At 42.9% G+C, this 27333-nt stretch overlaps 1 protein-coding gene across 2 annotated transcripts in view; it reads left to right on the forward strand.

Annotated features, from left to right (window-relative positions):
- Positions 1–27333, forward strand: part of TEX2 (testis expressed 2) — a 105833-nt gene that overhangs the window by 19515 nt on the left and 58985 nt on the right. For both annotated transcript variants that reach the window (XM_079131565.1, XM_079131566.1), the window contains exon 2: positions 19158–20826. In XM_079131565.1, coding sequence (XP_078987691.1) covers positions 19183–20826 — 1644 coding nt within the window. In that variant the 5' untranslated portion in view covers positions 19158–19182. The remainder of the gene's footprint in view (positions 1–19157; positions 20827–27333) is intronic.

Consider the following 27333-nt stretch of genomic DNA (forward strand, 5'->3'; position numbering starts at 1 on the left):
TGCAGCGAATTAGAGGGGCAGGATAGAGTAGGTAGTAGGGAGGGCAGTTTGTTTTTGCTGTAAACTCTGGTTTCTATGAAAGTCTTTGAAATGTGGTGCATATCTTCACTAGGCTGCTGTTTGCCCCAGACAGGTTTTGAGGGGCCATGACAATAGAGTCTACAGTGTGAATCACTGCAACTTTTGTTTTTGGCATCTTTGATGCTTTCTTGAGTTTTCTTTAGACTCAAGTTCTCCCGAATTTTGATGCTCGCACTGGGTACATAGGGTAGCCTTCATCTGAAGTGATGTGCCCCCTAACTGTTGAGTGGATGGAACTCTTTCTTGGAGCACAGAATACCTGTAGAAAGTTTCTGTTGGTTCCAGACTGATTCGTCAATGGAAGTAGCTGAATGAGACAGTGTAGCACAGTGGCTAAGAACATAGCCTCGGAGCGTGAGCCCTAGCCCTGTGTCGTAGCTTCGATACCTTGGTAAGTTGCCTGCACCACTTTAGGTCTTTCCTCATCTGTAAAATGTGAAGTTGATGGTAGTTCCACAACTCACAGAGTTGTGGGGCTTCTGTGAGATGGTGTTGGGATAGCACTCAGGGGCTGGCCCTTTAGTTCAGTCAGAACTGTGCTGGACTTGGACATGTGAAGTGGCCTGTGGCCCTCTTCTCTGTACACTGATCCAAGCTGCCTCGGTTGGCAAGGTCATGTGCTGCTCAAGACATAACTGGTGTCCTTCACAGCAATTAAAATGGCAGTCATGAAGTTTTTGGGAAAATAAAATAAAAACCTGTACTTTCTGAAGAAAAAAGCCATCCTACATCTTTATTTAAATAGAGTAACTGCCAAATCGATAGGGTCTTTTGAGAACAAATGGCGTTATTTTTTGGTGGTACATTTTACTCCATCTTAAAGATCTGAGGGGAGAGGGCAGTAGTGGCTAGTTGTCACCTTCCTGTTCTGTCGTTGCCATTGCATCTGAAGCAATGTAGGTTAGATTGTAGGAACCAGGCGTAACTGGTGCTGTGCCTACACTCCACAGTTTGTAAAATGCTGTCCCATTTATTCTTTCTCCCAAGGGTCGGAGGGGAGGGGTTTTGCCATCGTGGCTGTCATTTGACAGATCAGAAAATTCAGACCCAGAGAGGCTGTTCTGGGGGCAGCTCTTTTCAGTTAGCCTCCACTGTTGGCTCTACCAATGGAGGATGATCTGAGTGTTGAGGTGTCTGAATTGTATTTAATGGGCTTCTAATTGCACATGGTTGGCCAGGAAGCTCCCCGCCTGTTTGGTGTTTTGCTTTGGCAGACAGCACTCACTGAGGACCCTCATAAACTATAAGAAAATGGCCCAGCGACACTCAGCACTAATCATCTGGAAAGGGCAGGATACTGCTGTTAGGCAGTTATTGGACCTGTGAACAGAAAAACATCAAGATCACAATTTTACAGCGTTCATTTCTTTGAAATGTCATCTAGAGCCCCAATCCAGCCATTGGGTTTATAGCACCTCCAGAATTAGATCCGACAGTTTGGTTCCATGCTGTGTACTCATATTTCTAGTTATGAAATGCTTGTGCTTATTTTCTCTGATCTGCCAAGGAGCAGCTTTTTCTTGTTCTTTTATGCATCAAGGTTTCTTTTGCATTCCACTTGCATTTCTTCTTTACTCCTTATTTCTGCCTTCCTCCTTGCAGTTGGCCTTTGAGACGGCAGTGAAACAGACCTACAGGGACTGGCCCTGGCTCGGATCACCTCTGTACCTGGGGTGTGGTTTGGGGGCTGGCACTAGGCCCCAGGAGATGAGGCCATAACTCAAAAGACAAACTGTATAGACAAGTACAACCAAAATGAGGAGCAAGACACGCACGGTCTGTGCCCTATGCCAGTGGTAGAAACTGCCCACTTCTGATTCCTCATTTAAAATACCTGAAGTGGTTGAATGATTGACCTTGAGGGAGGTGTGCCTTCCAGGGCAATATCCTGTCATGAAGTAGTCACCTCTGAAGTGGTGTCTTTGAGGGTGAGTGCAGACTGGATTAACCAGGAATAGTTGGTACTGAACCTCCTACTGAATTCCTGGATTCCATCATTTCTTCCTGTGTATGCATATTTGTGTTTTAAGTAGATATAATGTGTACCTGATACTCTGTGTAGTTTTTTTAAATATATTTTTTTAGTTGTAGATGAACATAATGCCTTTTATTTTTTATTTTTTTATGTGGTGCTGAGTATCGAACCCAGGGCCTCATGTGTGCTAGGTGAACACTCTACCAGTAAGCCACAACCCCAGCCGTCTGTGTAGTTTTTGACTGGTGAGTCTCAATTCCAGGGCAGTCACTGGGGCATGGGTGTGTGTTTTTGGGAGAGTGTGGTGGTTCACACACCACAGGTTTTGATTACTTGAGATTTTTTTTTCAAATCATGTGACTTTTAGTTCCCATTCCTCAATTATGACAAGCCCTGAACTGGGGAGAGATGGTTGGATCACCTGTGTACTAAAATGTTTCCTAGGATTTTTTGGTATACCTCTTCTTTGCCCAATCCCAAAATGCATCTGAACTTTGAGAACCACAATTAAGATAGTAACAATTGAGCTGGGCATGGTGACACATGCCTGTAATCCCAGCAACTCCGGAGATTGAGGCAGGAGGAAGTTCAAAGCCTCAGCAACTTAGTGACACCCTAAGCAACTTAGAAACTTAGAGAGACCCTGTCTCAAAATAAAAAGGGTTGTGGATGTGGCTCAATGGTTAAACACCCCTGGGTTCAAAACCCCCAAAAAAAAAAAAAAAAAAAGAAGAAGAAGAAGAACAAAGAAAAGGGAAAGAAAGTAACGATTAAGAATGATCAATCAGGGCTGGGGATATAGCTCAGTTGGTAGAGTGCTTGCCTCGTAGGCACAAGGCCCTGGGTTCAAACCCCAGCACAAAAAAAAAAAAAAAAAGAAAAAAGATCAATCAAGCTGGATGCGTTGGCACACACCTGTAATCCTGGTGGATTGGAGACTGAGGTAGGAGGATTGCAAATTCAAAGCCAGCCTCAGCAACTTAGCAAGGCCCCAGGTAATTTAGCAAGAGTTTGTCTCAAAATAAAAATACTGGAAGTGGGGATGTGGCTTAGAGGTTAAGTGCCCCTGGGCTCAGTCCCCAGTACCTGCAGTCTGCTACATGGAGCTGACCTAAGCATCTGCAAAGGAACCCATGTGGGCCAAGGGACCATTTTTAGCCTTTTCAGAAGGCTTATACCTTTACTTAAGATTAAGGACACAGAAGTTACCCAAACCATCAACTTTCCTTGCTTCCTTTTGGAATTGCAACTATGATTTCATGCTGATTCCAAGTAATGATTGGCTGCAGATGACATAATCAGAATTTCTGAGACAGGATTGGTCTAACTCTAGACATTGTTACTGGAGCTGGCATCAGGTCTCACTCCACCCACTGAATGTGGTCACTACCTTTAGAATGAAATTGACCTTGAATGTGAGTGCCCTTGACTATCAAAATTAAGTAACTGGTTGTTTCTTGCTTGCTTAGCTGTGCTTATCACACCTGTGCACTGATTTGATTTCATAATGTTATGAACCCTTTATAAATATGGATTGTTGTTTAAAATTTGAACCAGTATTGAAATAGAAAAATAATAGTGGATTAATTAATTTCTGTTAAATATTGTCAGAGTCTTACAAAATATGTGGTCAACAAGGGGAGGGGACAGAAAAAGAAGTTGGCGTGATCACAGTGCCCTCCTTTACAGAATGATCCTTTTAAACAACTTTGCACTAAAAGCAAAGATAACTGTTACACAGAGAAACACCAACTATTTCTGTTCGGTCTTTTTAGCCTCCCTGTGGTCCTATTGATTGTGCAGAGTTGTGTTCTGTGTAAACACATCATCCCAAGTTCTGCTTTTTTATTGTGTATTACAACATATGGACTTTTCCATGTTTCTACATTGTCCTTTTGTTTGTCATTCTTAATGATCACAGCTGCCTGAGCTAAACCTAAAGTCAGACAGGGCAGCCTAGTTCTGGTGGTTAGGGAAGACTGGAGACAATCTGTCTGTTTTATCCTTGATTACATGCCGTGAGTCCACAGGACAAGCTGGCATGGATAAAAATGATGTGCTTGGGCCTGCTGCGGATGCCAATAATAATAATTGCTTACATCTGTTAAGTGTTGTTTCCTAATTCTCCTGGCGGCCCCTATAAAGTAGGCACTATTATCTCCATTTTATGTAGGAGGAAAAAGGCTTTGGGCAAAAACTTGTCCAAGGTTACATGCTAATAAATGAGCTGGGAGCTGAAACTGGCTTGTTTAATTTCAGAGTTTAAGTTGTTGTTGTTTTTTTTTTCCCCAGTACTGGTGATTGGACCAGGACCTTGTAATGCTAGGCAAGCATGCTACCACTGAGCTATATCTCCTGTAGCCCCTCCTTTTTTTTAATTTTTATTTTTTATTTTGAGACAGGGTCTTGCTAAGTTGCTGAGGCTGACCTCCAGCCTGTGATCCTCTTGCCTCAGCCTCCTGAATAACTGGGTATTTATAGGCATGTGTTACCACAGCCAGCTAGAACCTGAATTCTTAACTAGGTATTCTGTGCAGTGGTGTTGCACTTCACATCAGAAATCTAAGCACCTTTTACCTTAATCTTCACAACAAATACATCTGTTAGTATGTCTTAAAGTTATAGAAGCTTAATACTTAAAACAAGGTAGAGTAAATGCTGCAGTAAGCAGGAGCCCCAGAGAATATCCCCCCTGCAGGGGGTTAGTTGGTCTTGCCAGGGGCAGAGAACTGTGAATGGCTGGCCTACATTCAATCTTTCCTTCCCTTCCATCCTCTAGCCTGCCTCCATGTTTCTCATACTTAAGTGTACACAACAGTGACTTCACAGGGTCGCCTGAAGCACCTATATGGTACCTCGTGGGAGACTTAAGAGATTCTTAGGGGGCTGGGGTTCTGGCTCAGTGGTAGAGACTTTCCTAGCATGCGTGAGGCCCTGGGTTCCATCCCCAGTACCACATAAAAATAAAATAAAGGTATTGTGTCCACCTACAACTAAAAAAATATTTAAAAAAGAGGATCTCAGGGATAATTTTGGCTATAGGTAGCTTGCTTTTTCCCTTACCTTGCAACCTAAGCCCCGCTGCGGAGGGACCACCTGGTTCCATACATGCTAACTAGAAGCTATCCGTGTGCTCTGTTCACTGTAGACAAATCTGATGTTTTCCCGTGTGCTCTCTGATGCCTGATCATCAGCCTGATGATGGTGATGCTAGAAGTCATTGATGGTTCCTTGTGACTGTGTTTGGATCTTCAGCTATTCCCAGGACAATTCTTGTGCACAGGGACTTTGTGACCACAGTTCTGCATGGTGTGGGCCTCTGTGTCTGGGGGCAGCATAGGCAGTTCTTCTGTACTTTTCCAGAGTCTGTTGAATGAGCATATTTCACATATGACTCAAAGCAGACTCATGTCCTTGGGCTGTGTTGGAAACAGAGTTCAGACTTCAAGAAGGATCTGGCTTACCCACTGGATCTTCAGCTTCCTACCCAGAATTCTTTTTCTGGCATCTGAACTAAAGACATTTGGAGAATAAGGAAGAGTGTACTAGAGATGACCATTTGAGTCAGAGGTCTTTGTGACTGGAAGAGCAGCGGTTCTCTGATTGATGAGTGTGAATTAATGGGAGGTGAGGTTTGGATGGGCAGGAAGGAAGGGCAGATGGGTACATTGAGTTTAGAATCAGGCCTGATTGGAGCTGGGTAGGTCTGTGTGTGGTTGGGGGGTGGAGAGAAATGAATGGAGCAATTCCTAAGAGGATGACCACAGTGATAGGTATGTATAGTTGGAATGGGAGACGGATGGCAACTCCTACTATCTTTCCAGTGAGTTAGAGTCAAGGACTTATGTTTACATGGAGGAAGGAGGGAGAAAAATCGGAGGCCTGGATGAGAGACACAGCCCAGAATCACACCAGTGAGGAATCTAGGAAATCAATGAGACAATTAAGGAATTTCCTGGAAACAGCAAGGGTAGGGTTGAACTACATGAACCAGGACTGGAATAGTCTGCATACTGTCAGGGGTGAGACCTTGCCATACCTTCTTAGCTGGCTGGAGATCATGGCCTTGGGGGTGACTCAGGCCCAGGACGGAGACTAGGGATATTTTGAGGGGCAGCAGACAGCACTGCTGATGACTTACAGTGATACTCAGGGGTGGCTTGGTCTGAAAGTAGCTCTTTAAAATGAGGCCAGCCTTTATCTTACCTTGCTCTCCTCCTCATTTTTAAAAAGAGGCTGGCAGAAGAGGAGGCAGTTTGCTTTTTGTGAGAGGGCATTAGGGGCTTACCTGGGTACTGTGGGAGAAGTGAGGATAGTGGAAACAGGGAGGTGGGGTAGTTTGAATCCAGGAGAGGATGAAGTTTGGTGTTTGTGCTCGGATTGATGCTTGTGCAGAGTAGGAATGGCTGGGGTGCTGGGGAATAGAGCCTGGTGAGAGTTCTGCCTGTGTCATAGCCATAGCAGGGGTAGCTGGTGCGGGAGGGATGCAGATGCTTGAGGAGGCCAGATTGATGCCTGTTCTTGTGCCTCTGCACATGCAAGTGCTGATTATCTGCATCTCTTTCCTGGTAGACTTAGCAACTCTACCTATGACCAGAGAATGGAAGGGATGTTTCTGTAGCTGGACCAAACAAGTCAAGCCTCGAAGGTCTAGAAGTATTTGTTAATGTGAGGTGAGCTGTTTGAATATTATTCGAAAAATATTTTGGCTTAATTGCCTTAGGAACATTAGTCAGCTGAACTGCACCCTGGTTTCCTTTGCTTGACTTTAACAGTTGCCAAAATTTTCTCTTGGGAAAAATGGAAAAGCAGAACTCATAAGTGTTCTATTCTGATAGAATTTAGAGCCTTCTGGAAAATTCTCTGAAGACAATGGAGGCGGATTCCCTGAGTGTAGAGCTCAGGGAAGTGGTACACCCCTGGCTGTCATTTCAGGGGCTTTGTCCTCCTTGGCACTCCCGCCTCTGCTGCCCATGGCCTTACTGGTATGTCTTTTCAGTGACTGACGCTATCACTAACTGCACAGTTGTCAGAATCTCACACAGGGCAGAGCTGTGGCTTCATCACTAGGCTGCCCGCAGCCCCATCCAGGATTGAGGATGAGGAATGCCCCTGATGGGGCCCACAGGCAAGCAGTTCTTCTCAGAGGAACCAACAGGAGGCCACTGGCCAGGGCAGGGCTGTGCCTCTGCCAGGAACACAGTAGCTCCTGACCTCACCTCTCCCATGCGGCCTGTGTTTCTCGCCTCCTTCCTTTCTCATGCTTCATCCTCCACTTGGAATGCGCTCTCTGCCCTGCCTCTGCTGGCCAGCTTGTAAGGTCCACGAGGGCGAAGCCTAGCCGTATCTCCCTGCTCCGCCCATCGCTTTCTTTTTCTCTCCACCACTTTCCCTACACACACACACATCCTCAAACCCAGTTTTTTTAAAAAATTATCTTCTTGGGTCTCAGATTCCGATCTATAAATGGAATTCTGATGTAAGATTATACTTAGCAGATTTTACTGCCTTATATCAAAGTTAAGTCTGATGATACTTATAAAAGCTAGTGTTTCAGTCTGAAAAATAAGCTGTTTCTTTGCCTTTTTGTTCTCAAAGAGTTATCTCATTTTATGAAGAATTAATCTGAAATACTTCTCTCATATGGAGAAACTGAATGAACAATAGATAATAATGGAATTCAGATACATAAACTAGGCTTTCTCGCTTACTAATGATTTAGGAGGAGAAAATCCAAATACTTAACTGTTTGTTGTAACTAGAAAATACAGAGAAATAATCATACCAGTTTTTCCATGCCCAGAAATAATCATTCCAGTTTTTGACCCATGCCCAGAAAACAGAGCAATACATGTTTTACATTTATTTTAATGTTGTTTAAAAAGATTTCAAAGACAGCTTTTATGCTAGTGGGATGACAGGCTTCCTCAGGAAGCTCTAAAACCCAGAAGCTATAAAGAAAGAAAGAGTGAGGGTTTTAGTACCTCATAATATAAAACTGAATATTAAAAACAAACATAAAATTGAAAGACAGGTCAGAGATGGGGGAAATACAATACAGTAGACAAAGTGTTAGCCATTCCTGATACATAAGGTGGGTAATGAAAGCCCTTGGGCAGGAAATATGAAGGGCCAGGAACGGAAGAGACAGGTGGGTGGGTTGTGATACGGAGTGACTATAAATCAGCAAGTGAGATACCTTTTCCTCAGCTGCTGGGTCAGTAGACATTTAAAATGAGTTCAACCTTGAGGACTCGAGGTGGACATTCTGTATGGTGTCAGTAGGAGTGCAGTTGTTAAATTGAACCAATTGGCAAGACTGGTTCAAAATTTTAAGTGCGTGTCCCCTTTGACCCAGCAGCTCTGCCTCTGTTCAGCTTCTAAAAAGGCCTGCTGCCCATAGACTCACTCATAAGCACAAAACCCATAGAGAGGCTTTTCTGGGCAATATTGTTTCTAATGGTGGAAATTAGAAAAAACCCGAAGTTCTATCAGTAAAGGAATGTTAAGTTGTCTATGTAGTAAAATGTACATCTGTATTATGTAGAGAAAGTGTATATGCATGTGTCCATCAGTCTGTCTAGACCATAAGAAGTCCAAGAAGCAGTAAGTGAAAACAAAGAGCAAAGTAGTTGTGTGTGCTCTCATTCAAGAGTAGAAGCAGGGACAATGCTGAGCATGTCTATTTTTAAATGCAAATAAAATGTCTGGAAGGATATTGTTTAAATTGTAGATTTCCCAGAGAGGAGGAGAATTTCACTTTTCCCCTACCTCTATTTTGAAGTTTTTCAAATGAGTTTCAAATTGTTATCATTACTATTTTGTAATTGAAATTTTCAAAATGCCGTTCAATCTGCTGTTTTATTTCTAGAAGCATTTTCTGAAGAAATCATCAGGGGCAGGCAAAGGTTGTGTATAGCCTCATGCACAGCATTGTAGCATTATTTGTAATAAAAATATTCAAAGTATCCTGTGTTGAAATGACTACATTATGGAATATTCCTGCTATACAGCTATTAAAATAACATGAAAGAATCTTTATGGACTTGAGGAAATGCTTACAAGAGCAGTTAACGTTTAGGGACTATTTGCTCTTATTTCAGGTGCCAGCACTTTGAACAAGAATATTTGGCAGAAGACTTGAATGTAGGAGTTCTTCAAATTAAGAATTGTGTAGAGAGCACAATTCTACTTGTATTGATGCTTTTGAACTCCTGTTTCCTCAGGGATGTGGTACTTTTCCTCTTGGTGGTTAGAAGACCCAGCAGTGCAGGAAGGGGGTGATACTAGTTTACTATTAGTGGTATAAGCCTTGTGTGGTGTGTGGTGGTCATGTCCCTTCTGGGTGGGAGACCTTGACTGTGGTCTCCAAACCTAATAACTAACAGGAAAGCAGTTGTGTGTTCCTAACAAGTAAGGTCTAAGTGCCTTGGAGGATTGTCTGTGCTCAAAGTAGCATCTTATCTTTTCCTTTTTCTTTTCTTTAAATGAAACTAAGGTTAGAACGAGTTCATTATCTACAATGTCAATATTGATTTTGTTTGTAAGGTGGAATATTAACAGATTAGAATGACTGCTGGTGATTCTTAGCTGCTTCATTGACTTTAAATGAGTTAAGGGATAGCTATAAAGATGTGCTTGAGATTTTTAGGTTAAATCAGATCTTCCTACCATGGTTGGTTTTGACCAGATTCAGTTTCCTGTGCAGCATCAAGGCAGAAAAATACAGTCTTACGGTCTCCCTTCTCCCCTTTTTATAAAAGCAACTCCTACAAAAAAATGCACAGGTTAAGAGGTGTGAAGATATCCCCTGCAGTAGAAGGCAACTTGCCTTTTTCTCTCTACCAAGAGAAGTTTTCAAATGAAGACTATTGACTGACACAGGCCAAGCTGTGATACTTACTGTGATGGTACTTAGACATCAAGTGTCTAAATGCAAGCTTGCTCAGAGGAAGCACATATCTAACAAGCTGAATTTTTGTTTTAAGTTTTTTTGTGTGTGAGTGGTTGTCGATGACCCTTTATTTTATTCATTTATATGTGGTGCTGAGAATTGAACCCAGTGCCTCACACATGCCAGGCAACCACTCTACCACTAAGCTGCAACCCCAGCCCAAACAAGCTGAATTTTATAAAACAGATGGTTTTAATAGTGACCTTGAAGGAGTAGGGATGCTCCTGAGAGATGAGATGTATTCCAAAGTAGGCTTGTCTCTAACATGTGTTAGGGTCCTCTCCATATCTGGAAGCTAGTTCCATTTTCAATCAGTATGGCTTTCTTCCTTTCCTGCCTTAATCTAGCATATGAATTAGAAAGAAACAGTAGTTATAATAGCCCCACTAGTATTTGTCTAGCCTAGTGTGGGGGACCCGAGCATGTGTGTTGGTGATAACAGAGTGGCCTGGAAGTAACCATCTTTTTACGGCCCTGGTGGTAGGACTCTAGGATTGTACTGTTTCAAATATAGCTGGAGGTAGGAAGAGCAGTTATTGTTAGAAAATTAGACCAAAAATAAAAAGATAAAACAAAAACCAGATTCAGAGAGCTTATTATTTCTGAATTGATGAATGCCAACATGTAGTCTTGGAATTAATTGTTGACTTGTTTTCCTGGCTTAATTAATGATGATAATCTTTTTTAGCCAGACATAGTAGCACATGCCTGTAATCCCAAGGATTTGGGAGTCTGAGGTAGGAGGGTTGTAAATGCAAGGCCAGCCTGGGCTACTAGCAAAATCCTGTCTCAAAAATAAAAGTCTGGGGTTATAGCTTAGAGGTAGAGCATGCATGAGGTGTAAGCCCTGTGTGGTGGTGGTCAGGATCCTACTGGGTGAGAGGCCTTGACTGTGGGTCTCCAAACCTAATAACTAATGGGAAAGGAGTTGTGAGTTTCTAATAAGCAAGATCTAAGTGCCTTGGAGGATTGCCTATGTAAAAAGTCGAGTTTTTTTTTTTTTTCTCTAAATGAAATTAAGGTTAGAGTTAGTTCATTATCTACAATATCAATATTTGTCTAGCCTGTGTGAGGCCCTGGGTTCAATTTCCAGTAATACCATCCCCCCCCCCAAAAAATTTAAAAATTAAAAAAAAAATTACTAGGGTAAAAATTTTTTTAAGCAGTATTAGAGATTGAACCTAAGGGTGCCTCTACCACTGAGTTGCACCCCCAGTCCTTTTTGTTTATTTTGAGACGGCCTCAATAAGTTGCTGAGGTTGGCCTAGAACTTGCCTTCCTCCTGCCTCAGCCTCTCAGGTCCCTGGGATTATACCCACATGCCACCACACCCAGCTGATACTGACCCTTTTAGAACAGCAAAAACCCTTTTTGGGTGACTAGAAATTAAATCAGTTTTATGGGTACTCTGGTTAGGCAGAAGCCATTGGTTTGTTTCTTATTTGTTTACTGGGGAGAATAGAATCCTATGTAAATTCTGCAGCAAAAAACCCTTATTTTGCTTTCTCAGTGTTAGAGAACTTCTTTATAGGGATAGTAACTTTTAGTGGAGAATTTAGGTGAATACTTTAGGAAAGACCATCAATAGAATGATTGGAGACATTCTGCTTTCTAGAAACAGACTGGCTAAGGCTAAGGTTCAGAGTACATTTGATTCTTAAATTTTTTTTTTTTTTTTTGCAGTACTGGGGATCGAACTCAGGGCCTTGTGCTTGGGAGGCGAGCACTCTACCAGCTGAGCTATCTCCCCAGTCCTTTAAATAGTTTTTTTTTAAATTTGCTCTTTGCTTTCACCTAAAGGATGGGAGCATAAATACATTTGTATCTGTTATCTTAGAACAACCACACCGAAGTGTAACTGAAGAACAATGTGAGGGTTTTTATTTTTTATTTTATTTTATTTTTTGTACTGGGGTTTGGACTGAGGGGTACATTACTACTGGAGCACATCCTCAGCCCTTTCTTTTTTTAGATAGGATCTCCTTTGAGCTTGCGATTCCCCTGCCTAGCCTCCTGAGTTGGTGGGAATTTAAATGGAATTGTTAGTTGGCATAATAAGTAGTTCAAAGTATTAAGTTATTTCAGTGTGAAGTTTAAAAGATGAGATTTTAAAAATTATACACATTACAATTTAAAATACACATTTTACCATCGTGACCATTTGTAAGTGTACAGTTTAGTAGTGTTAAGTATATTCACATTTTGTGCAATCTCCAGAATTTCTTCATTTTATAAAACTGAAACTCTGTATCCATAAAAACAACTCCCCATTTCCTTTTCTCCCAGCCTCTGGTAATGACCACCATTCTGCTTTCTGTTTCTGTGACTTTGACTATTATAGATGCCTCATCTAAGCAGAATCATACAGTATTTATCTTTTTATTACTAGCTTATTTCACTTCACATAAGTGTCCTCAAGGTTCATCCATGTTGGAACACATGATAGGATTTCCTTCCTTTTTAAGGTTGAATAATATTCCATTGTGTGTATATGCCACCTTTTGTTCATGCATTCATCTGTCCCTAGAGACTTTTGTTGCTTCCACCTCTTGGCTATTGTGAAAGATGCTGCTCTGAACATGGGTGTGCAGAAAATCTCTTTAAGATTCTGCCTTCAGTTCCTTGAGGTATATACCCAGAGGTGGGATTGCAGGATCATGAGGCAATTCTACTTTAGCTTTTTAAGTAACTTCATACTAGGTTTTCCATAGTAGTTAGACCAGATCTCACCAACAGTACACAAGGATTCTATTTCTTTACATCCTTGCCAACACTTCTATTCTTTTTTAATTATAGCCATCCTCATGGGTGTAAGGTGGTAATCTCATTGTGGTTTTAATTAGCATTTCCTGAATTAGTGATGTTGAGCATCTTTCCACATATTCATTGGCTATTTGCATCTCTTCCTCAGAGAAATGTCTATTAAAATTCTTTGCCCATTTTAAAAATCAGGTTATTTGTTGTTGTTGTTGAATTGGAAAAGTTCTATATATATTCTGGATATTAACCCCTTATCAGATACATAATTTTGGGGTGTTCTCTTCTATCCTGTAAGCTACCTTTTTACACTGTTGTGTCCCTAGACATATGTGCTTTAAATTTTTAAAAATTCATTTTTATTGTAAACAAATGGGATATATCTTGTTTCTCTGTTTGTACATGAAGTAGAGGCACACTGTTTTTGTAATCATACATTTACCTAGGGTAATGGTTTTGATTCATTCTGTTATTTTTTCATGCTTCAAATTTTGATGTAGACCATTTTATCTATTTTTACTTTTGCTATCTGTTCGTTTGGTGTCATATCCAAAAAATCATTGCCAAATCCAGTATCATAAAGCTTTTTTCCCCTAAGTTTTATAGTCTCAAGTCTATGTTTAGGTCTTTGATTCATTTTGAGTTATTTTTGTTATGTAATTCAACTTCATTCTTTTACTTGAGGAGTGAACTTTGATCCTGGAAAATAAACCAAATGTTTTTTCTGCTTGTTTTCTGTCTCCTTTGGACCTTTTTCTACCTCTTACTCGCCCGTATTTACTTTAGAGAGTAGTACAAGGCTTTCCTTCCTATTACAAAGGGAATGAGGCCCAAGATCCCTATTAATGGGGAAAGCTGACAGTATTTTCAAGTAGTTGGGACAGTGGCAAAGTTCACAGCAACACTAAATCTCCTCTTTAATAATGTAGTCTTATCACCTAATGGAGAAAGATTAACACCTAACTCAGACTATCTTGCGTACCTCCCTGTATACTGTTCCTGTTGCTCCTGGAACAAATTATCACCCATTTAGTGACTTAAAAACAGCACAAATTCATTCTCATAACCCCAGAGGTTAGAAGTCTTGAAATGAAGATGTTGCCAGGCCTCCATTTATTCCACTGGGGTGGGGAATCTGTCTGTGCAAGAAATAGATTGTTCAACTTCTAGAGGCCACCAGCATTCCTCGGCTCTGCCTTCTCCTCACATCACTCTGACCCCTGCTTGTTTCACATCTTCTTTTCTGGCTTTTCTGCCTCCCCTTCCCGTTTTTTTTTTTTTTTTTTTTTCCTCTCCTCGTGGTGCTGGGGATTGAACCCAGGGCCTTGTGCTTGCAAGGCAAGCACTCTACCAACTGAGCTCTCTCCCCAGCCCTCCCCTTCCCTTTTTTAAGGACCCTTGTGATTACGTTGAACCCACTCGGATAGTTCAGGGGGATTCTTCCCATCTCTAGATACTTATTCACATTCACAAAATCCCTTTTGCCATGTGAGGTAATATATTCACAGGGTTGAGGGATTAGGTTGCAACTATATTTGAGGTGTGTGTGGCGGGGGGCGGTATTATTCTACCTGCCTGTCTTTGCACATCTCATTGGTTAGAGACTCAGGCAATCTGGATTCTTAAACCCAGGGGTGCTTAACCACTGAGCCACATGCCTAACCCTTTTTTATGTTTTTTTGTAGAGACAAGGTCTCACTGAGTTGCTTAGCGCCTCACTTTTTGCTAAGGCTGGCTTTGAACTCTCTATCCTCTTGCCTCAGCCTCCTGAGCTGCTGAAATTACAGGCGGGCGCCACTGTGCCCAGCCAGTCTGGCTTTTTCCTCGTGTTTTCCACTCCCCTCCAGTCTTCCTCTGGACCATTGTGCTTCTTTTCCATCTGTTCCTTTCTTTCTAGTCCCACATCCAGCCCTTTAGGTTAGGTATTTCTGACCTCATTTTGGTCTGCTGTTGAGTGTATCTGCTTACCTGTAATTCTCTGTGCAGATATTTTGAGCTCATCTTGAAGCACACTTGCTAGTTGGTCTGTCTGATAATTCGGTTATCTGAAGTCTTTTGTCCCCCACCATCTTTATTTCTGCTGGTCCTCAGGCTTGTTTCCTTGTCAGCCTGGTACCTTTGGTTCTGTTATTTGCATATGAGCCAGTATTTGTAGGAATAACCTCTGAGGCCCTAGGCAAGACTACCTTTCTGGGAAGATGACTTCTAGTTCCTTCTGCCAGACCCTGTCCTGGTCCAAGACCACCTCAAAGGAGGTTCATTTCCAAGGACCAATGGCGGTAAGGGGGACCCAATCTACATGAGGATTGGTTTCTTTGGGTTCACCAGTTATAAGCTGATATAGCCCTTTGAGGTTTCTGCTCTGTTTGGGAGTCTCCAGTTAGTGCTCCACCTCAGCCAGCCCTGGACTTTGGAGGTTATTAAAGTAAAAGTACCATATTGCCAGGATTGACCAGCTGATGCTTTGAAGGCAAAATCTTATCTCTCTTGTTCTTATTTTCCTTAGTTTCTACCTGGTTATTCCTTGCTCAGTTGCCAAAGCTTCAGAGCTTTTCAGAGGATTTAAAAACATTTGTTGTATCATTGTTGTTTCAGTACAATGGTGGGCCTGATAATGGAGCCCGACTCCCAGCCATCAGAGCCTGGCCTGTTTTTCCATGTTGACTTTGCCGCCTGCATCCCTTCTGGGCCTAGGCAAGATTAATCTTTAGCAACCACTATGATCACATCAGACTTTTGCTTACACACATCTCTGGCAGGAAATCGTCCCTAGGGGAGCATAGTGACAACATGTGCTATAGATTGTTCCCTCACCAGACTCAGAGGTCAGTGTTAAACTCCAAGGTGTTTTCTGGTGGCTTTGGAAAAAGACATGTTGGGAAGGAAATTGCCTCCTGTTCCTGAGGGTTGAAAAGGTTATCTCTTTTTTGAGTTCAGACATAATCGAGTTTGGTAGCAGAGGGCAGAGTCTCATCATTTTTTATGGTGCTAGATTGTCAGATGGATAATGAGGCCCTTCATTTTTCAGTGCAGCTGGTCACATGCTACTGGTTGAGAACCGAGTCTTTAGCTCGTGGGGGAGCCATCCATGACTGATCTTGGAGAGCGGGTACCACGACCAGGACAAGCAGGAATAAGGAGTGTGTGTGACATGCTTGAGGAAGCAGCTTGCTATGTGGGCAGGACATCCAGGAAGCCCCGTGTGCAGTGTCTTCCCACTGTAGTCAGTGCCATGCCCTTGGAGAAACCACATTATCTTCTGGGGCATTGGCCACGGACTCTTTCCTCTTGGCCTTGTTGTCCTGTGGGACTGACTGCGAGGAGGGCTGACTCTATTGGCCCTGGCAGCCAGCCGTTGGGAGCATAGAGGGGAGGAGACCATCTGAGGGGTTGAGTTCTAGTCACTCAGTGATCCAGTGATTTTGGTCCTAGAATCAGCCTCATTTTGCAGATGAGTAAACAGAGGTCCAGAGATTTTCATGTATTTAGATTTAGTAGTGATGCTCTGGCCTCATGTGGCTGATTTTAGTAAAAAACTAGGAAAGTGGAGTCAGACTTTGGTCAGTGTGAACCTCTGAAGCTGCAGCTCAAAGCCAGGAGAGATAGTAGGGACCATGGTGAGCTAAACTGCCTGCCCTCATCTGGCCTCCTGGGGCCCAACTCAGACCCTGTTGCCAGGCACAGACCTTGAGACTGGTTAGAGATCTGGCAGGTCAGGACACCCACCCCTGACTATGTGGGGGAGGGGGTTAGGTAAGTAGGCCCCTGGTGACCCCTGCACAAAAAATTACAGCCTTCTGTGCCAGCCTTTCCCCTGGGGCCTTGCCTGGCTGCTGAGACCACAGGCTCCTGGATGTATTGCTATTTTCACCCTGTGACCTTGGGCTGGGCCTAACTTTGGCCTTGATTCCCAGGTCACCCACCCTCAAATTGCAGATGGGCCTCTTTGCTCTTGCCATGCTTCCCAGTGACCAGCTCACACCCTTCAGCCTCAAAATCATGTGCTTTGCACTTGACAGAGTAGCCTTCACTTGGCAGCCGATGTCTGCCTGAAGCAGCCTCAGAATGGAGCCTTCCACGTCGTCCTTTATGTTATTAAAGCAATTTACTGGGAATTATCAAGTGCCAAACTTTCTTTTTGTATTACCTCTATAATTTTCTCTTAAAATTACCCTTGTAAAATTAGGTGACAGTTAGATGAAAACTGTGTTGCTCCTGGTATTGTTCTTCTTTGCAAGCCTTCGAAGAAGGATCGTCCTGGACCTGAGGCTGTTTTCCTAGCTGCCCCCAGTTCCTCCATTTAAATGGCTTCATCTTGTTGAAGGCGATTGCTCTATTTTCCTGAATTCGACAAGCAGAGGACAGCCAGAGGGTCAGGAGTGAACTTGTGTAAAAGTTGACTGGAAAGTTCTTGTGAAGTAATTTCTCTCAAGTATTTGATACTAAAAAGGTATAGTTCCAGGGCTGGGCATATAGCTCAATTGGTAGAGTGCTTGAAGCACAAGGTCCTGGGTTCAATCCCCAACACTGCAAAAGAAAAAAAAGGTTAAAAAAGGTATAGTTTCAGATGTGTCCATGTTGTGACTGCTCTAGCCCTGTGTTCTTGTCCTTGCCAGAGAGTTTCCACACTCCAGTGATCCAGGGTCATTGTTTCCCACCTCTGCGGCAGATTTCTTGTCCGTGTATTGTATTGGGTTGTATGCTGTCAGCATAAACATCTTCATTTCCAAATGAAGCCTCTCTCATACCCGTGGTCCCCTCCTGACCTCCAGCATCCACCCTCTGTCCTGAACAGACCCTGCTGGCTGACCACACCTATATTCATCATCTTCATGCCCTTGTCCCTTCCTTCAACTTAATTATGCCCATTCTGCCATCACTCATCAGTTTAGAAGTCTGAGGGAGTGTCTTACCTCCCTTACACATTGTCTTGCCCTCCTCAGAACTCCTGAAGTCTGCCCTGGGTCTTAGCTCTTTTTGATAGTGTCTCTGCCCAGGTTGTGGTGTTAATTTTCATCTTGAGAGGCTTGATAAGATGTGTGGTGCTCAGTTAATGGACCATGTGTTACTTAGCTTTCTGTTGCTGTGACAAAATACCTGAGAAAATCAAATTAGAGGAGAAAAGATTTATTTTGGCCCCCGGTTTCAGAGGTCTCAATCCATGGTCCCTAGGCTCTTCTGTCTGTGAGCCTGTGGTAAGGCAGAACATTATGGTGGGGAGCACGTGGTGTAGTAAATCTGTCACTTCATGGCAGCCAAGAAGCAAAGAGAATACTTGCTTTTATAGCAGAGCCCCTCCCCTCAACCCCATTAAGCTTTGAGTCCATAAGTGGATTAATCCATTCATGAAGTTAAATCTCTTGTGATCCAATCATTTCCCAAAAGCCCTGCCTCTGCTGTGCTGGGGACTAAGCCTTCAACACATGAGCTTTTGTGGGATATTTAAGGTCCAAACTGTATAGGCTGTAAGTGAGTAAGGAGAGATATAATGAACCAGATGTCCTGAGGTGGTTTAGTGTCTTTTTTGCTGCCCAACTCTCCAAGGGTCTCTCTGCAACTAACTGCTTAGCTCCAAAAGGGCAGAGAGCCTGGCGAATGTGTCTCTTGCTGCAGTCCTTAATAAAGTTCTGGATTGGTGATAGGCTCTAGCATCAATATGTCATTTTCTTGCCATTTGAATGACAGATTCAGTTTAAAATAGATGTTTGCTTTATCCTGAAGCCTCAGAACATGGTCATGTCTTCATAGTGGCCAAAGTTACCCTGGTTGAGTGGTGCCTGTCATTTGGAGGATAAAGGAGCCAATCATGGTGATTAGTTTACAGATTTCCACTTGGATACTTTGCCACTTATCTGCAATGGCAAGATTGACAGTGTTGGTATACACAAGCCAAATAATTGTTAGCATTACTGTGAAAATTGTAGGGGAAGCAATACCCATTCTGGGCTAGCACTTTACAGCCAGAAGGCCACTGGTGAAGTGTTTGTTCCAAGCTCATTAAAATCACCAGGATGCTGCCTTTGATCCTCTTGGTCTTCTGAATACTGGTAACGTCTATTATTCCGGTATTTCAAGCCTTGTAGTAGAGAATTGCTGATAGAAATGAGCCAGCTAAAAGGGAGGAAACAGTTATTCAGATGTTGTGAAGTAAGACAGACTATATGGCATTTATAACTGTGGTGTGGTTTGCTTATAAAAGAGAATGCCTAACTAGAATTAATCTAGTGAAAATTAAACCATTTACCTGCTGAAATGAAAAAACAGTAGACATCTGCCAAATAAAAGAATGATCATCATTTAAACTGAGCTTCATCTGGGCTCCTGTCTACAAATGGCAGTGTCTCCGTGGAGAGAGCACTCTGACTTCTGTTTTTCTCACTGTTTTCACAGAGCCTGAGTCCTAGTGAAGCCGGCAATGACAAGTCTGAATGGTCGCCATGCCGAGAAAACCATTGACATGCCAAAACCATCAGCCCCCAAAGTGCACGTGCAGAGGTCCGTGTCCCGAGACACCATCGCCATTCACTTCTCGGCATCCGGGGAGGAGGAGGAGGAAGAGGAGGAGGAGTTCCGGGAGTACCTCGAAGAGGGGCTGGATGACCAAAGCATTGTAACCGGGCTTGAAGCCAAGGAGGACCTCTATCTTGAACCCTTAGGTGGTCATGACCCCGTGGGCCTTGCCACCTCACCCGTCCTGGCAGATGCACTGTCTGGGTCCCAGGCCCCTGCCATTTTGCCTGTCTCGGAGAACACTGTAAAGCTGTTGGAGTCCCCTGCTCCGACAGTGCAAGTATTAAGTACAGTGCCATTGGCTCTCTCCCCAGGGTCATCTTCTTCAGGGCCCTTAGCTAGCTCTCCCAGTGTGTCGTCCCTTTCTGAGCAGAAAACCAGTTCTTCCTCCCCTTTGTCCTCTCCTTCCAAGTCTCCTGTCCTCTCATCCAGTGCCTCATCCTCCACCCTCTCCAGCACAAAACCCTTCATGAGCCTGGTGAAGTCCCTGTCGACCGAGGTAGAGCCAAAAGAATCCCCACACCCCCCAAGGCACAGGCACTTGATGAAGACATTAGTCAAGTCTCTGTCCACGGACACATCCAGGCAGGAGTCAGATACCGTGTCCTATAAGCCCCCTGACTCCAAGCTGAACTTACACCTGTTTAAGCAGTTCACACAGCCGCGAAACACAGGTGGAGATTCCAAAACTGCACCTTCTTCCCCGCTGACTTCTCCTTCTGATACTCGCTCCTTTTTTAAAGTGCCCGAAATGGAGGCGAAAATCGAAGACACTAAACGACGCCTTTCAGAAGTCATATACGAGCCTTTTCAGCTCCTTAGTAAAATCATAGGGGAAGAAAGTGGCAGCCATAGGCCCAAAGCCTTATCTTCAAGTGCTTCAGAACTCTCCAATCTGTCCAGCTTGAATGGGCACTTGGAAAGCAATAACAACTACAGCATCAAGGAGGAGGAGTGCGACTCTGAGGGGGACGGTTACAGCAGTGACTCCAACGTCCCCAGGAGCGACCCCCCAAAGGCCTCTGAAGAGCCTGCTAGAGAGGCAGAGCTGCGAGTTTCCCAGGCGAGCAGTCTGAAGGATTTGGGCCTGAAGACAAGCTCGCTAGTTCTTGAGAAATGTTCCTTGTCTGCTTTAGTGAGCAAAGAAGACGAAGAGTTCTGTGAACTGTATACCGAGGACTTCGACTTGGAAACAGAGGGCGAGGGGAGGGCCGATAAGCCCCCAGATGTTACTCTCAAGCCAGAGGTGCTCGCAGATGGTGGGGTAGCTCCAGACAGCGAAGACGAGGCGGACTTGGCCACGCAGCATCCGGAGTTGCCCGTGAAGACGCTGGCCTTCTTTATAATGTGTGTCTATGCGTACCTCATCCTCCCCCTCCCCTACTACATGAGCGGCCTCTTTCTGGGAATTGGCCTTGGATTCATGACTGCAGTTTGCATGATCTGGTTTTTTACACCACCAAGTGCTCATAAATGTCACAAGTCACATAAACATCTGCAACACTGGCACACAAGCTCTCTGGACATCAAAGAACCTGAAATATTGAAGGTAAGCCTCTTGTGAGCCGCCAGCAGGTACGCGCCTGCTCTCACTCTCAGCTTTCCTTCATAGCAAACCGCTCTGTTCTGGCTCATTGTTAAAGATTTTTGCCCAAGCAGTGTTTCAAGACTTGGAGGGACTTTCCATTCTCCAGACAGCCAGGATGCTCATTCTGGCTCAAGTTTTGTTGATTTACCAGGTAGTTTTTCAAAGATCTCCATGACTCTAGAAAGTAGTACTTACACCCAGTTCCTATGTTAGTCTGTCTCTCAGCTTGCCAGGGATTTGCTACTTATGGAGGATTTTGATATTGCTGGGTCTATTAGGGTTAAATATTCTTGAGACCCTGGACTCCTAGAATTGTAAGAAAAGGCAAAGAGGGAGAGAAGGCAAATTGATACCCCCCGGTGACCCTTGCTGGCTATCCTCTCTCTTGTGCCCAGCGGGGCATGGGCTGGAGAAAGATGTCACTTCTCCCTGTGCATGTCAGGTGCCAGGCTCTGGGCCTCCTGTGGATGCCTGAGTCGATTCATCAGGGTGCAAGACGAATCTATTAGAACTTCTGTTTATATTTACAAATTTGAAGTTTTTCTCGTTACTATATGTGTTTCATTAATATACCCAGTACAAAAGCAGTTGTAGCTTATATGGTTTATAAAACATATGTGTTCCCCCCATATATATATTTATATATGTTTTTACAGATAGGATGTAGAATTAAAAAAAATGTTTAGAAACCATTATTCTATAAAGTTGTCTAATTCTTTTGCTTCCAGTTTCACACATGAGGAGAGAATCTCTGAGAGGTGGTTATTTGTCCAAGTATTTTTGCTATTTAATTAAATATCAGAGGTAGAATTTGGAGCCTGGTGTGCCCTGTTACTTTTCCCATGACACTTCTACAGAAAGTTCGTGCCTGGACCTGCCCCAAGAAGCCTTTGCATTATGGAAGAACAAAAAGAGCTCAGTTTTCTTGGAGCATTTTTGGACCTTATTGATTTTAAACCTTTAGTATTTCAAGTTCCAAGCTTGTTTGCTTTTCTATTAAACTAATAGGTTTTTTCCTCCTCTCTATGTAAATAAGAATGCTCTAACAATGGCAGTGTGACCTCTCTCCATTGTAAAACAAAACTTAAAAACAAACAACAACAACAAGATAAAAAAACACAAGGAAAAGAACTCTTTCAGGGTCTAAACTGCTATTTGATTTTTATATTTAAAAATCTTTTTTCCTTGCTCAGAGGAAATACATGATCATTGTTTAAAACACACAGGGAATTAAAAAAAATTCTTTATCACACCCGTGAAAGGAATTATAACTAATGATTTGATAGATAGTCTTAGTTGCTGTCTTTCTTAAGTTCTCATGTGTGCAGGTTTATACTTGTTCGCTTTAATGGGATGGAGTATTAGACAGCTGACCTTTTTTCTTTCTTCCACATGGCATTATGTTATGAGACGATTTCTTTTTTAAGAGAAGTGGTGTTGAATCAAGGATGTGACACCCTTAAGCTTAGCATTAATATATGATGCGGAAGCAGAGCGAAGTGACTCATTATGCATGGTGGATCAGCTTTTTGGATAGGGTGGTGCTGTGACTACCTGATTTACATGCCCACTAAGTAAGTTAGTGCTAACTTTTGCCAAGAAAAATGGTGCTTCTATTAATTCCAGTGCCTAATGATCGCCTGGCATTCTTTTTAAACTGGTTTGAGCACTTACTTGTCTTGGGAAGATTTTAATTTTAATCCAGTCTTTAGAGTTGATCCAATCACTGCTTTTTGTCAGTGGTTTATCAATAACCAAAGGATGCCAGTGGAGTGAGATTTTAATGGTGTAACAGTTTGGGTGCTTTTGATCGTTGGAATGGTAAAGGCAACACTATAAGCTGAACACCTGCAGTGGGCTAGGCTTAGGTCACTCATTATCTCACTCAGTCCTCATCACAATCCTATTCAGATACAGTGTGTGCTCATGAAGAAATGGTTAAGTTACTTGTTCACGGTCACATAGTTAGTGATTGGTAGAACCATGTAGGACTAAAACCTTTTCTTTTAAGGAAGGTAGCTTAGTCTATATTCTGTTGTTAATCACACAATACCACAGACTGGATAAGTTGAGCAGAGGTTTATTTCGGCTCATGGATCTTCCCTAAAGTTGAGGGGCCACATCTGATGATGATGTTCTTACCAGCCCCAGGCAGCACAGGGCATTATCTGGCAGGAAACAGGGGTGTGTGTGTGTGTGTGTGTGTGTGTGTGTGTGTGTGTGTGTGTCCATCCGTCCGTCCTCTGGTCTCTCTCCCTTTTAAAGTCACCAGTAGTCATTTGGGGGACCCCCGACTCCATAACCTTTTTTCTAATCCTAATTATCTGCCAAAGGCCTCACCTCAAAATACTATAATCAGATTAAGTTTTTATCATCTTAATATCTAATATCTCACAACTGGGATTAAACTCCAATGTGAGTTTTGGAAGGGACAAACCAGCCATATTCAAACCATAACAGAAGGTGTTTTGCTGTGTCCGGGATAAACTTATCTGACTCTTCCTTGAACAGAACAAGTACTCTAATGCTTTCATGGACTGACACCTGTAATCCAAACAAATTGTCTTAGGCTGTCTTACGAGTATTCTTGCTGATTGGTGTTTAAACAGGTCTGATCGTTTGGTAATTCTTTTTCATTCTTAGTGTCAACTTGTTTAGAATGGATTCATTGCTAATGAGGCAGTTTAGCCTGAGTGTTTTGTTTGATGTGCAGGGTGATTTTTAGAAACCTAGCTAAATCCATTCTCTACTTAGAAGAGGGCAGTACTCTAGGTTAGAAGGGTATGATGTATCTTGCCAACTGAGTATTTCAAATGCAGATGATCTTTGGGCTAATTAATTTTATTGAGTAGAAGAGCATGCTCTTGAGAATCATTTTTAAAATATGTCACTTTAGCCAGGTATGGTGTTGCAGGCCTGTAATCCTGGCGATGGGAGGCTGAGGCAGGAGAATCACAAGTTCAAAGCCAGCCTCAGCAACTTAGTGAGAACCTAAGCAAGTTAGTGAGACTCTGTCTCAAAATACAAAAATAAAAAGGACTGGGGATGTGGCTCAGTGGTTAGGTTCCCCTGGGTTCAATACCTGGAACCAAAAATAAATAAATAAATGAAAAAAAAATAAGGCGATCTTAAAACATTTAGCAGTGTTAACATTAAATTTAGGACTCAAATCTTGTGATAAGAAAAGTATATTGAAATCTAACTTTGATCATCTATTTTCTTCTGTTATATTTTCTCCCTGGGCCTATGTGAATTGGGATGATACTAGTTATTGTAAAACACTACAAATTTATTTTGTGTCTTCTTTATAAGTGTTCCAAATAGGTTGTGGCCTCCTGAGTGTGTTGAGTCAGGGGCCTAGGCTCTTGCCATCTTGTGTCTCAGCAAGCATTTTTCTTTAAAGGACCAGATGGTAAATATTTTAGGTTTGTGGGCACAAGAGTCTCATTGCAGCCACTCAGCTCTGTACTGAGCAGAAAAGCAGCCATAGATAATAGGTAAATGAATGGATGGACCCATTTTCCAGTAAAACATGACAGAAGTAGGCCCATGATGCTGTTGCCAATTAGTTCCTGTCCTAGGTATTAAGAGTTCTTTGCATTCAGTTCTTTGGCAGACAAGAAAGCGAAGACAAGGCAGATCTACTTAAATACCTAAATACCACTTTCTCATTCCACTGGAATGAGCCAGTTGCAAAATGTCAGGCACCCTGGGAGATCTAGCAGCTAGTAGCCTCTTCCCAGCAGCAGTCCCACGCTGTGAGAGGGTTCCCAGAATTCATATTATTAACAGAGCTGTGGTTCCATGTTTCTTATCTTCTGCCGATACCACCAGTTCTGTGAGCACACAGGCCACATCCATCTGTTCATCGCCAAGTCCTCAGCACCTGCTGTGTGTTGGGCATGTGGTAAAATCATTGCTGGATGAGTGGATGGATCCATGAATAGATGAAAATTTAGTCAGTGACTTAAGTATTGACCTTGTCATCTCCTGATGGAGTTGCTTTTTGAAAGGAATCCTGATGCCTGCTAAAATAACAACAACAAAAAAACTAGTCTTGGTAGATAGGAATGATTTGTTGTTTTTGTTGTTGGAGGGGGGTTACTGGGGATTGAACCCAGGGGTTCTTTATCACTGAGCTACATTCCCCAGCCCTTTTATTTTTTTAAGTTTGAGACAGGGTCTTGCTAAGTTTCCCGGACTGACTTGAATTTGCAATCCTCCTGCCTCAGCCTCCCAAATAACTGGGATCACTGGCACACACCATGCCCGTGTCAGAGAGATCTTTTTAAGAAGATGAAGGAAAACATTACTAAAACATACAGCTTAGGTTTTTTCTTTTTCCCATTGAAATAGAGAATCCTGTCCATCTTTGACAGGTTTTGAAACTTGATGCTTGTTGCTTAGAAACCATCTGCAATTAAGTCGGCTATCTCTTGCCAGTCAGTGCTCACTCATTCAGTGCTGCCCTCCTGGATTTCGGTAGTGCTAGGGATTGAACCCAGGGCCTGCCACATGCCAGGCAAGCACTCCACCACTGAGCTACATCTCCAGCCCTGCCCTCCTGCATTTTATTTTATTTTTTAAAAATATTTTTTAGTTGTAGTTGGACGCAATGCTTTTATTTTACTTATTTTACGTGGTGCTGAGGATCAAACCCAGTGCCTCACGTATGCTAAGTGGTGAATTAGCACTGAGCCACAACCCCAGCCCCCCTGCATTTTGAAGAGAGTAGAATGGTGGGGTGCTCAGGGGAGGGTTAGGGAGCTGGGCATGGTGGTGAGTTCTGGGTTTTCACTCTGCCCCAGGTTTGTGGCTGTGAAGTGATGCAGGAGAGTTCTCAGTTTCTTTATAAAACAGGCCTTTTGCTGTGATTGGCAGTGGTTTGTCCCTGCCAAAACTCATTTCCAGGGTAACAGTATTGAGAGGTGGTGGTCCTTTAAGAGGTAATTAGGTCAGGAGGGCTCCACCCTTGCGGAAGGATTAATGGAGCTCTGTAAAAGTGGATTAGTTATCACAAGAGTGGATTGTTACAAAGCCAGCTAGGTACCTTCCCTTTTTCTCTCTCACACACACACGCTGCTCTTCCTCATGCCCCCGCTTGCCCCTTCCTCTTTCCCCACCCACGGAGCAGCGCCTGCCCCTACAAGAAGTTGAGCAGATGCTGCAGCATGCTCTTGGGCCTCCAGAAGGCTGACCTGTCAACCTCTTACCTTTATCAACCTTACCTTTAAAATCCCCAGACTTCGAATATTTCATTATAGCAATGGAAAACAGAATTAAGACATCTTTAAACCTGTTTCTGGAATGAGTCAAAAGAGCTACTTTTTGAATAGGGTTTTTTTTGTTGTTGGTTGTTTTTTGTTTTTTGGTAGTGCTGGGGATTGTACCCAGGTCCTCATGCACACTAGCCAAGCACCGGTTTGGGTTGTTTTTGTGCATTGGATCCTATTGAGGTTTGTAGAGAAAATGATATTGCAGTTTTTGAAGGCCTGTATGAAAACCTCCAAAGAAACAAAACAAACCTCCCTGCTACTAGAGACTCTTAACACTTGCCTTGTCTAAACTCCCTAATAGAGAGGCACGCCCCTGATGGTGATCCTGCATACTTCATTCCCTCAGTAGGCGCCATCTGTGAGCCATGAGCCAGTTGAGCAGGGAGCCAGGTTGCTCAAGGACTATTTTGGGAGACCATGTGTTTTTAAACCTCTGTTCTCATTGACGGGTCCAGGAAGTGCTTGCCGCCTGGACAGGACTAAGAGCCTAGATCCTTTATTGGCCCCCAAAACAATGCCGGATACAGTTTTTCTTCTCTGTGACAACATGAGGGACAGGGAAGAGAAAAGTAAAAAATTTTTTTTACCTTATCAGGATAGTTTTCATACTCCGTTTACACTACTGATTTGTTTTTAAACATGGTGCTGTAGCAGTGATGTGTATGTGGGATGATAAACCAAAAGAGATGAATTTGCAGCCAAGAAGTGGCTATTCTCAAAGGCTGGTATGTGGCTTTTGAGGCCACATTGTACTCTACCATCTCCCACACAAGCACAGCTGATCAGAATATACTGCTCTGGAATATACGCAAGAAGGGCCTCCATGTGGCTAAAGAGCTGTCACAATGTCCGTAGAAGAACCTCAGAACCATCTCCAATGCCTAAGTGGCTGAGGCTGCCTAGAACTTGCAACACTCCTGCCTCAGCCTCTGAGTTGCTGGGATTACAGGGCCCATTTGTTTTTTTTTTTTAATTTTTTTTCTCTTTCCACTGTTAGGATTTGTTTATATATTTTTTTACATTTTTTATTTGTTCCTTTTAGATATACATGACAGTAGAGTATATTTTGGCATGTCATACATACATGCAGTATAACTTCCCATTCTCGTGGTTGTACATGACGTGGAGTTTCACTGGTGGTGTATTCATATGTGAACACAGGAAAGTTAGGTCCAATTCGTTCTACTGTCTT

This window comes from Sciurus vulgaris, assembly GCF_902686455.1.
Source record: "Sciurus vulgaris genome assembly, chromosome: 3".
NCBI classification, from domain to species: domain Eukaryota; kingdom Metazoa; phylum Chordata; class Mammalia; order Rodentia; family Sciuridae; genus Sciurus; species Sciurus vulgaris.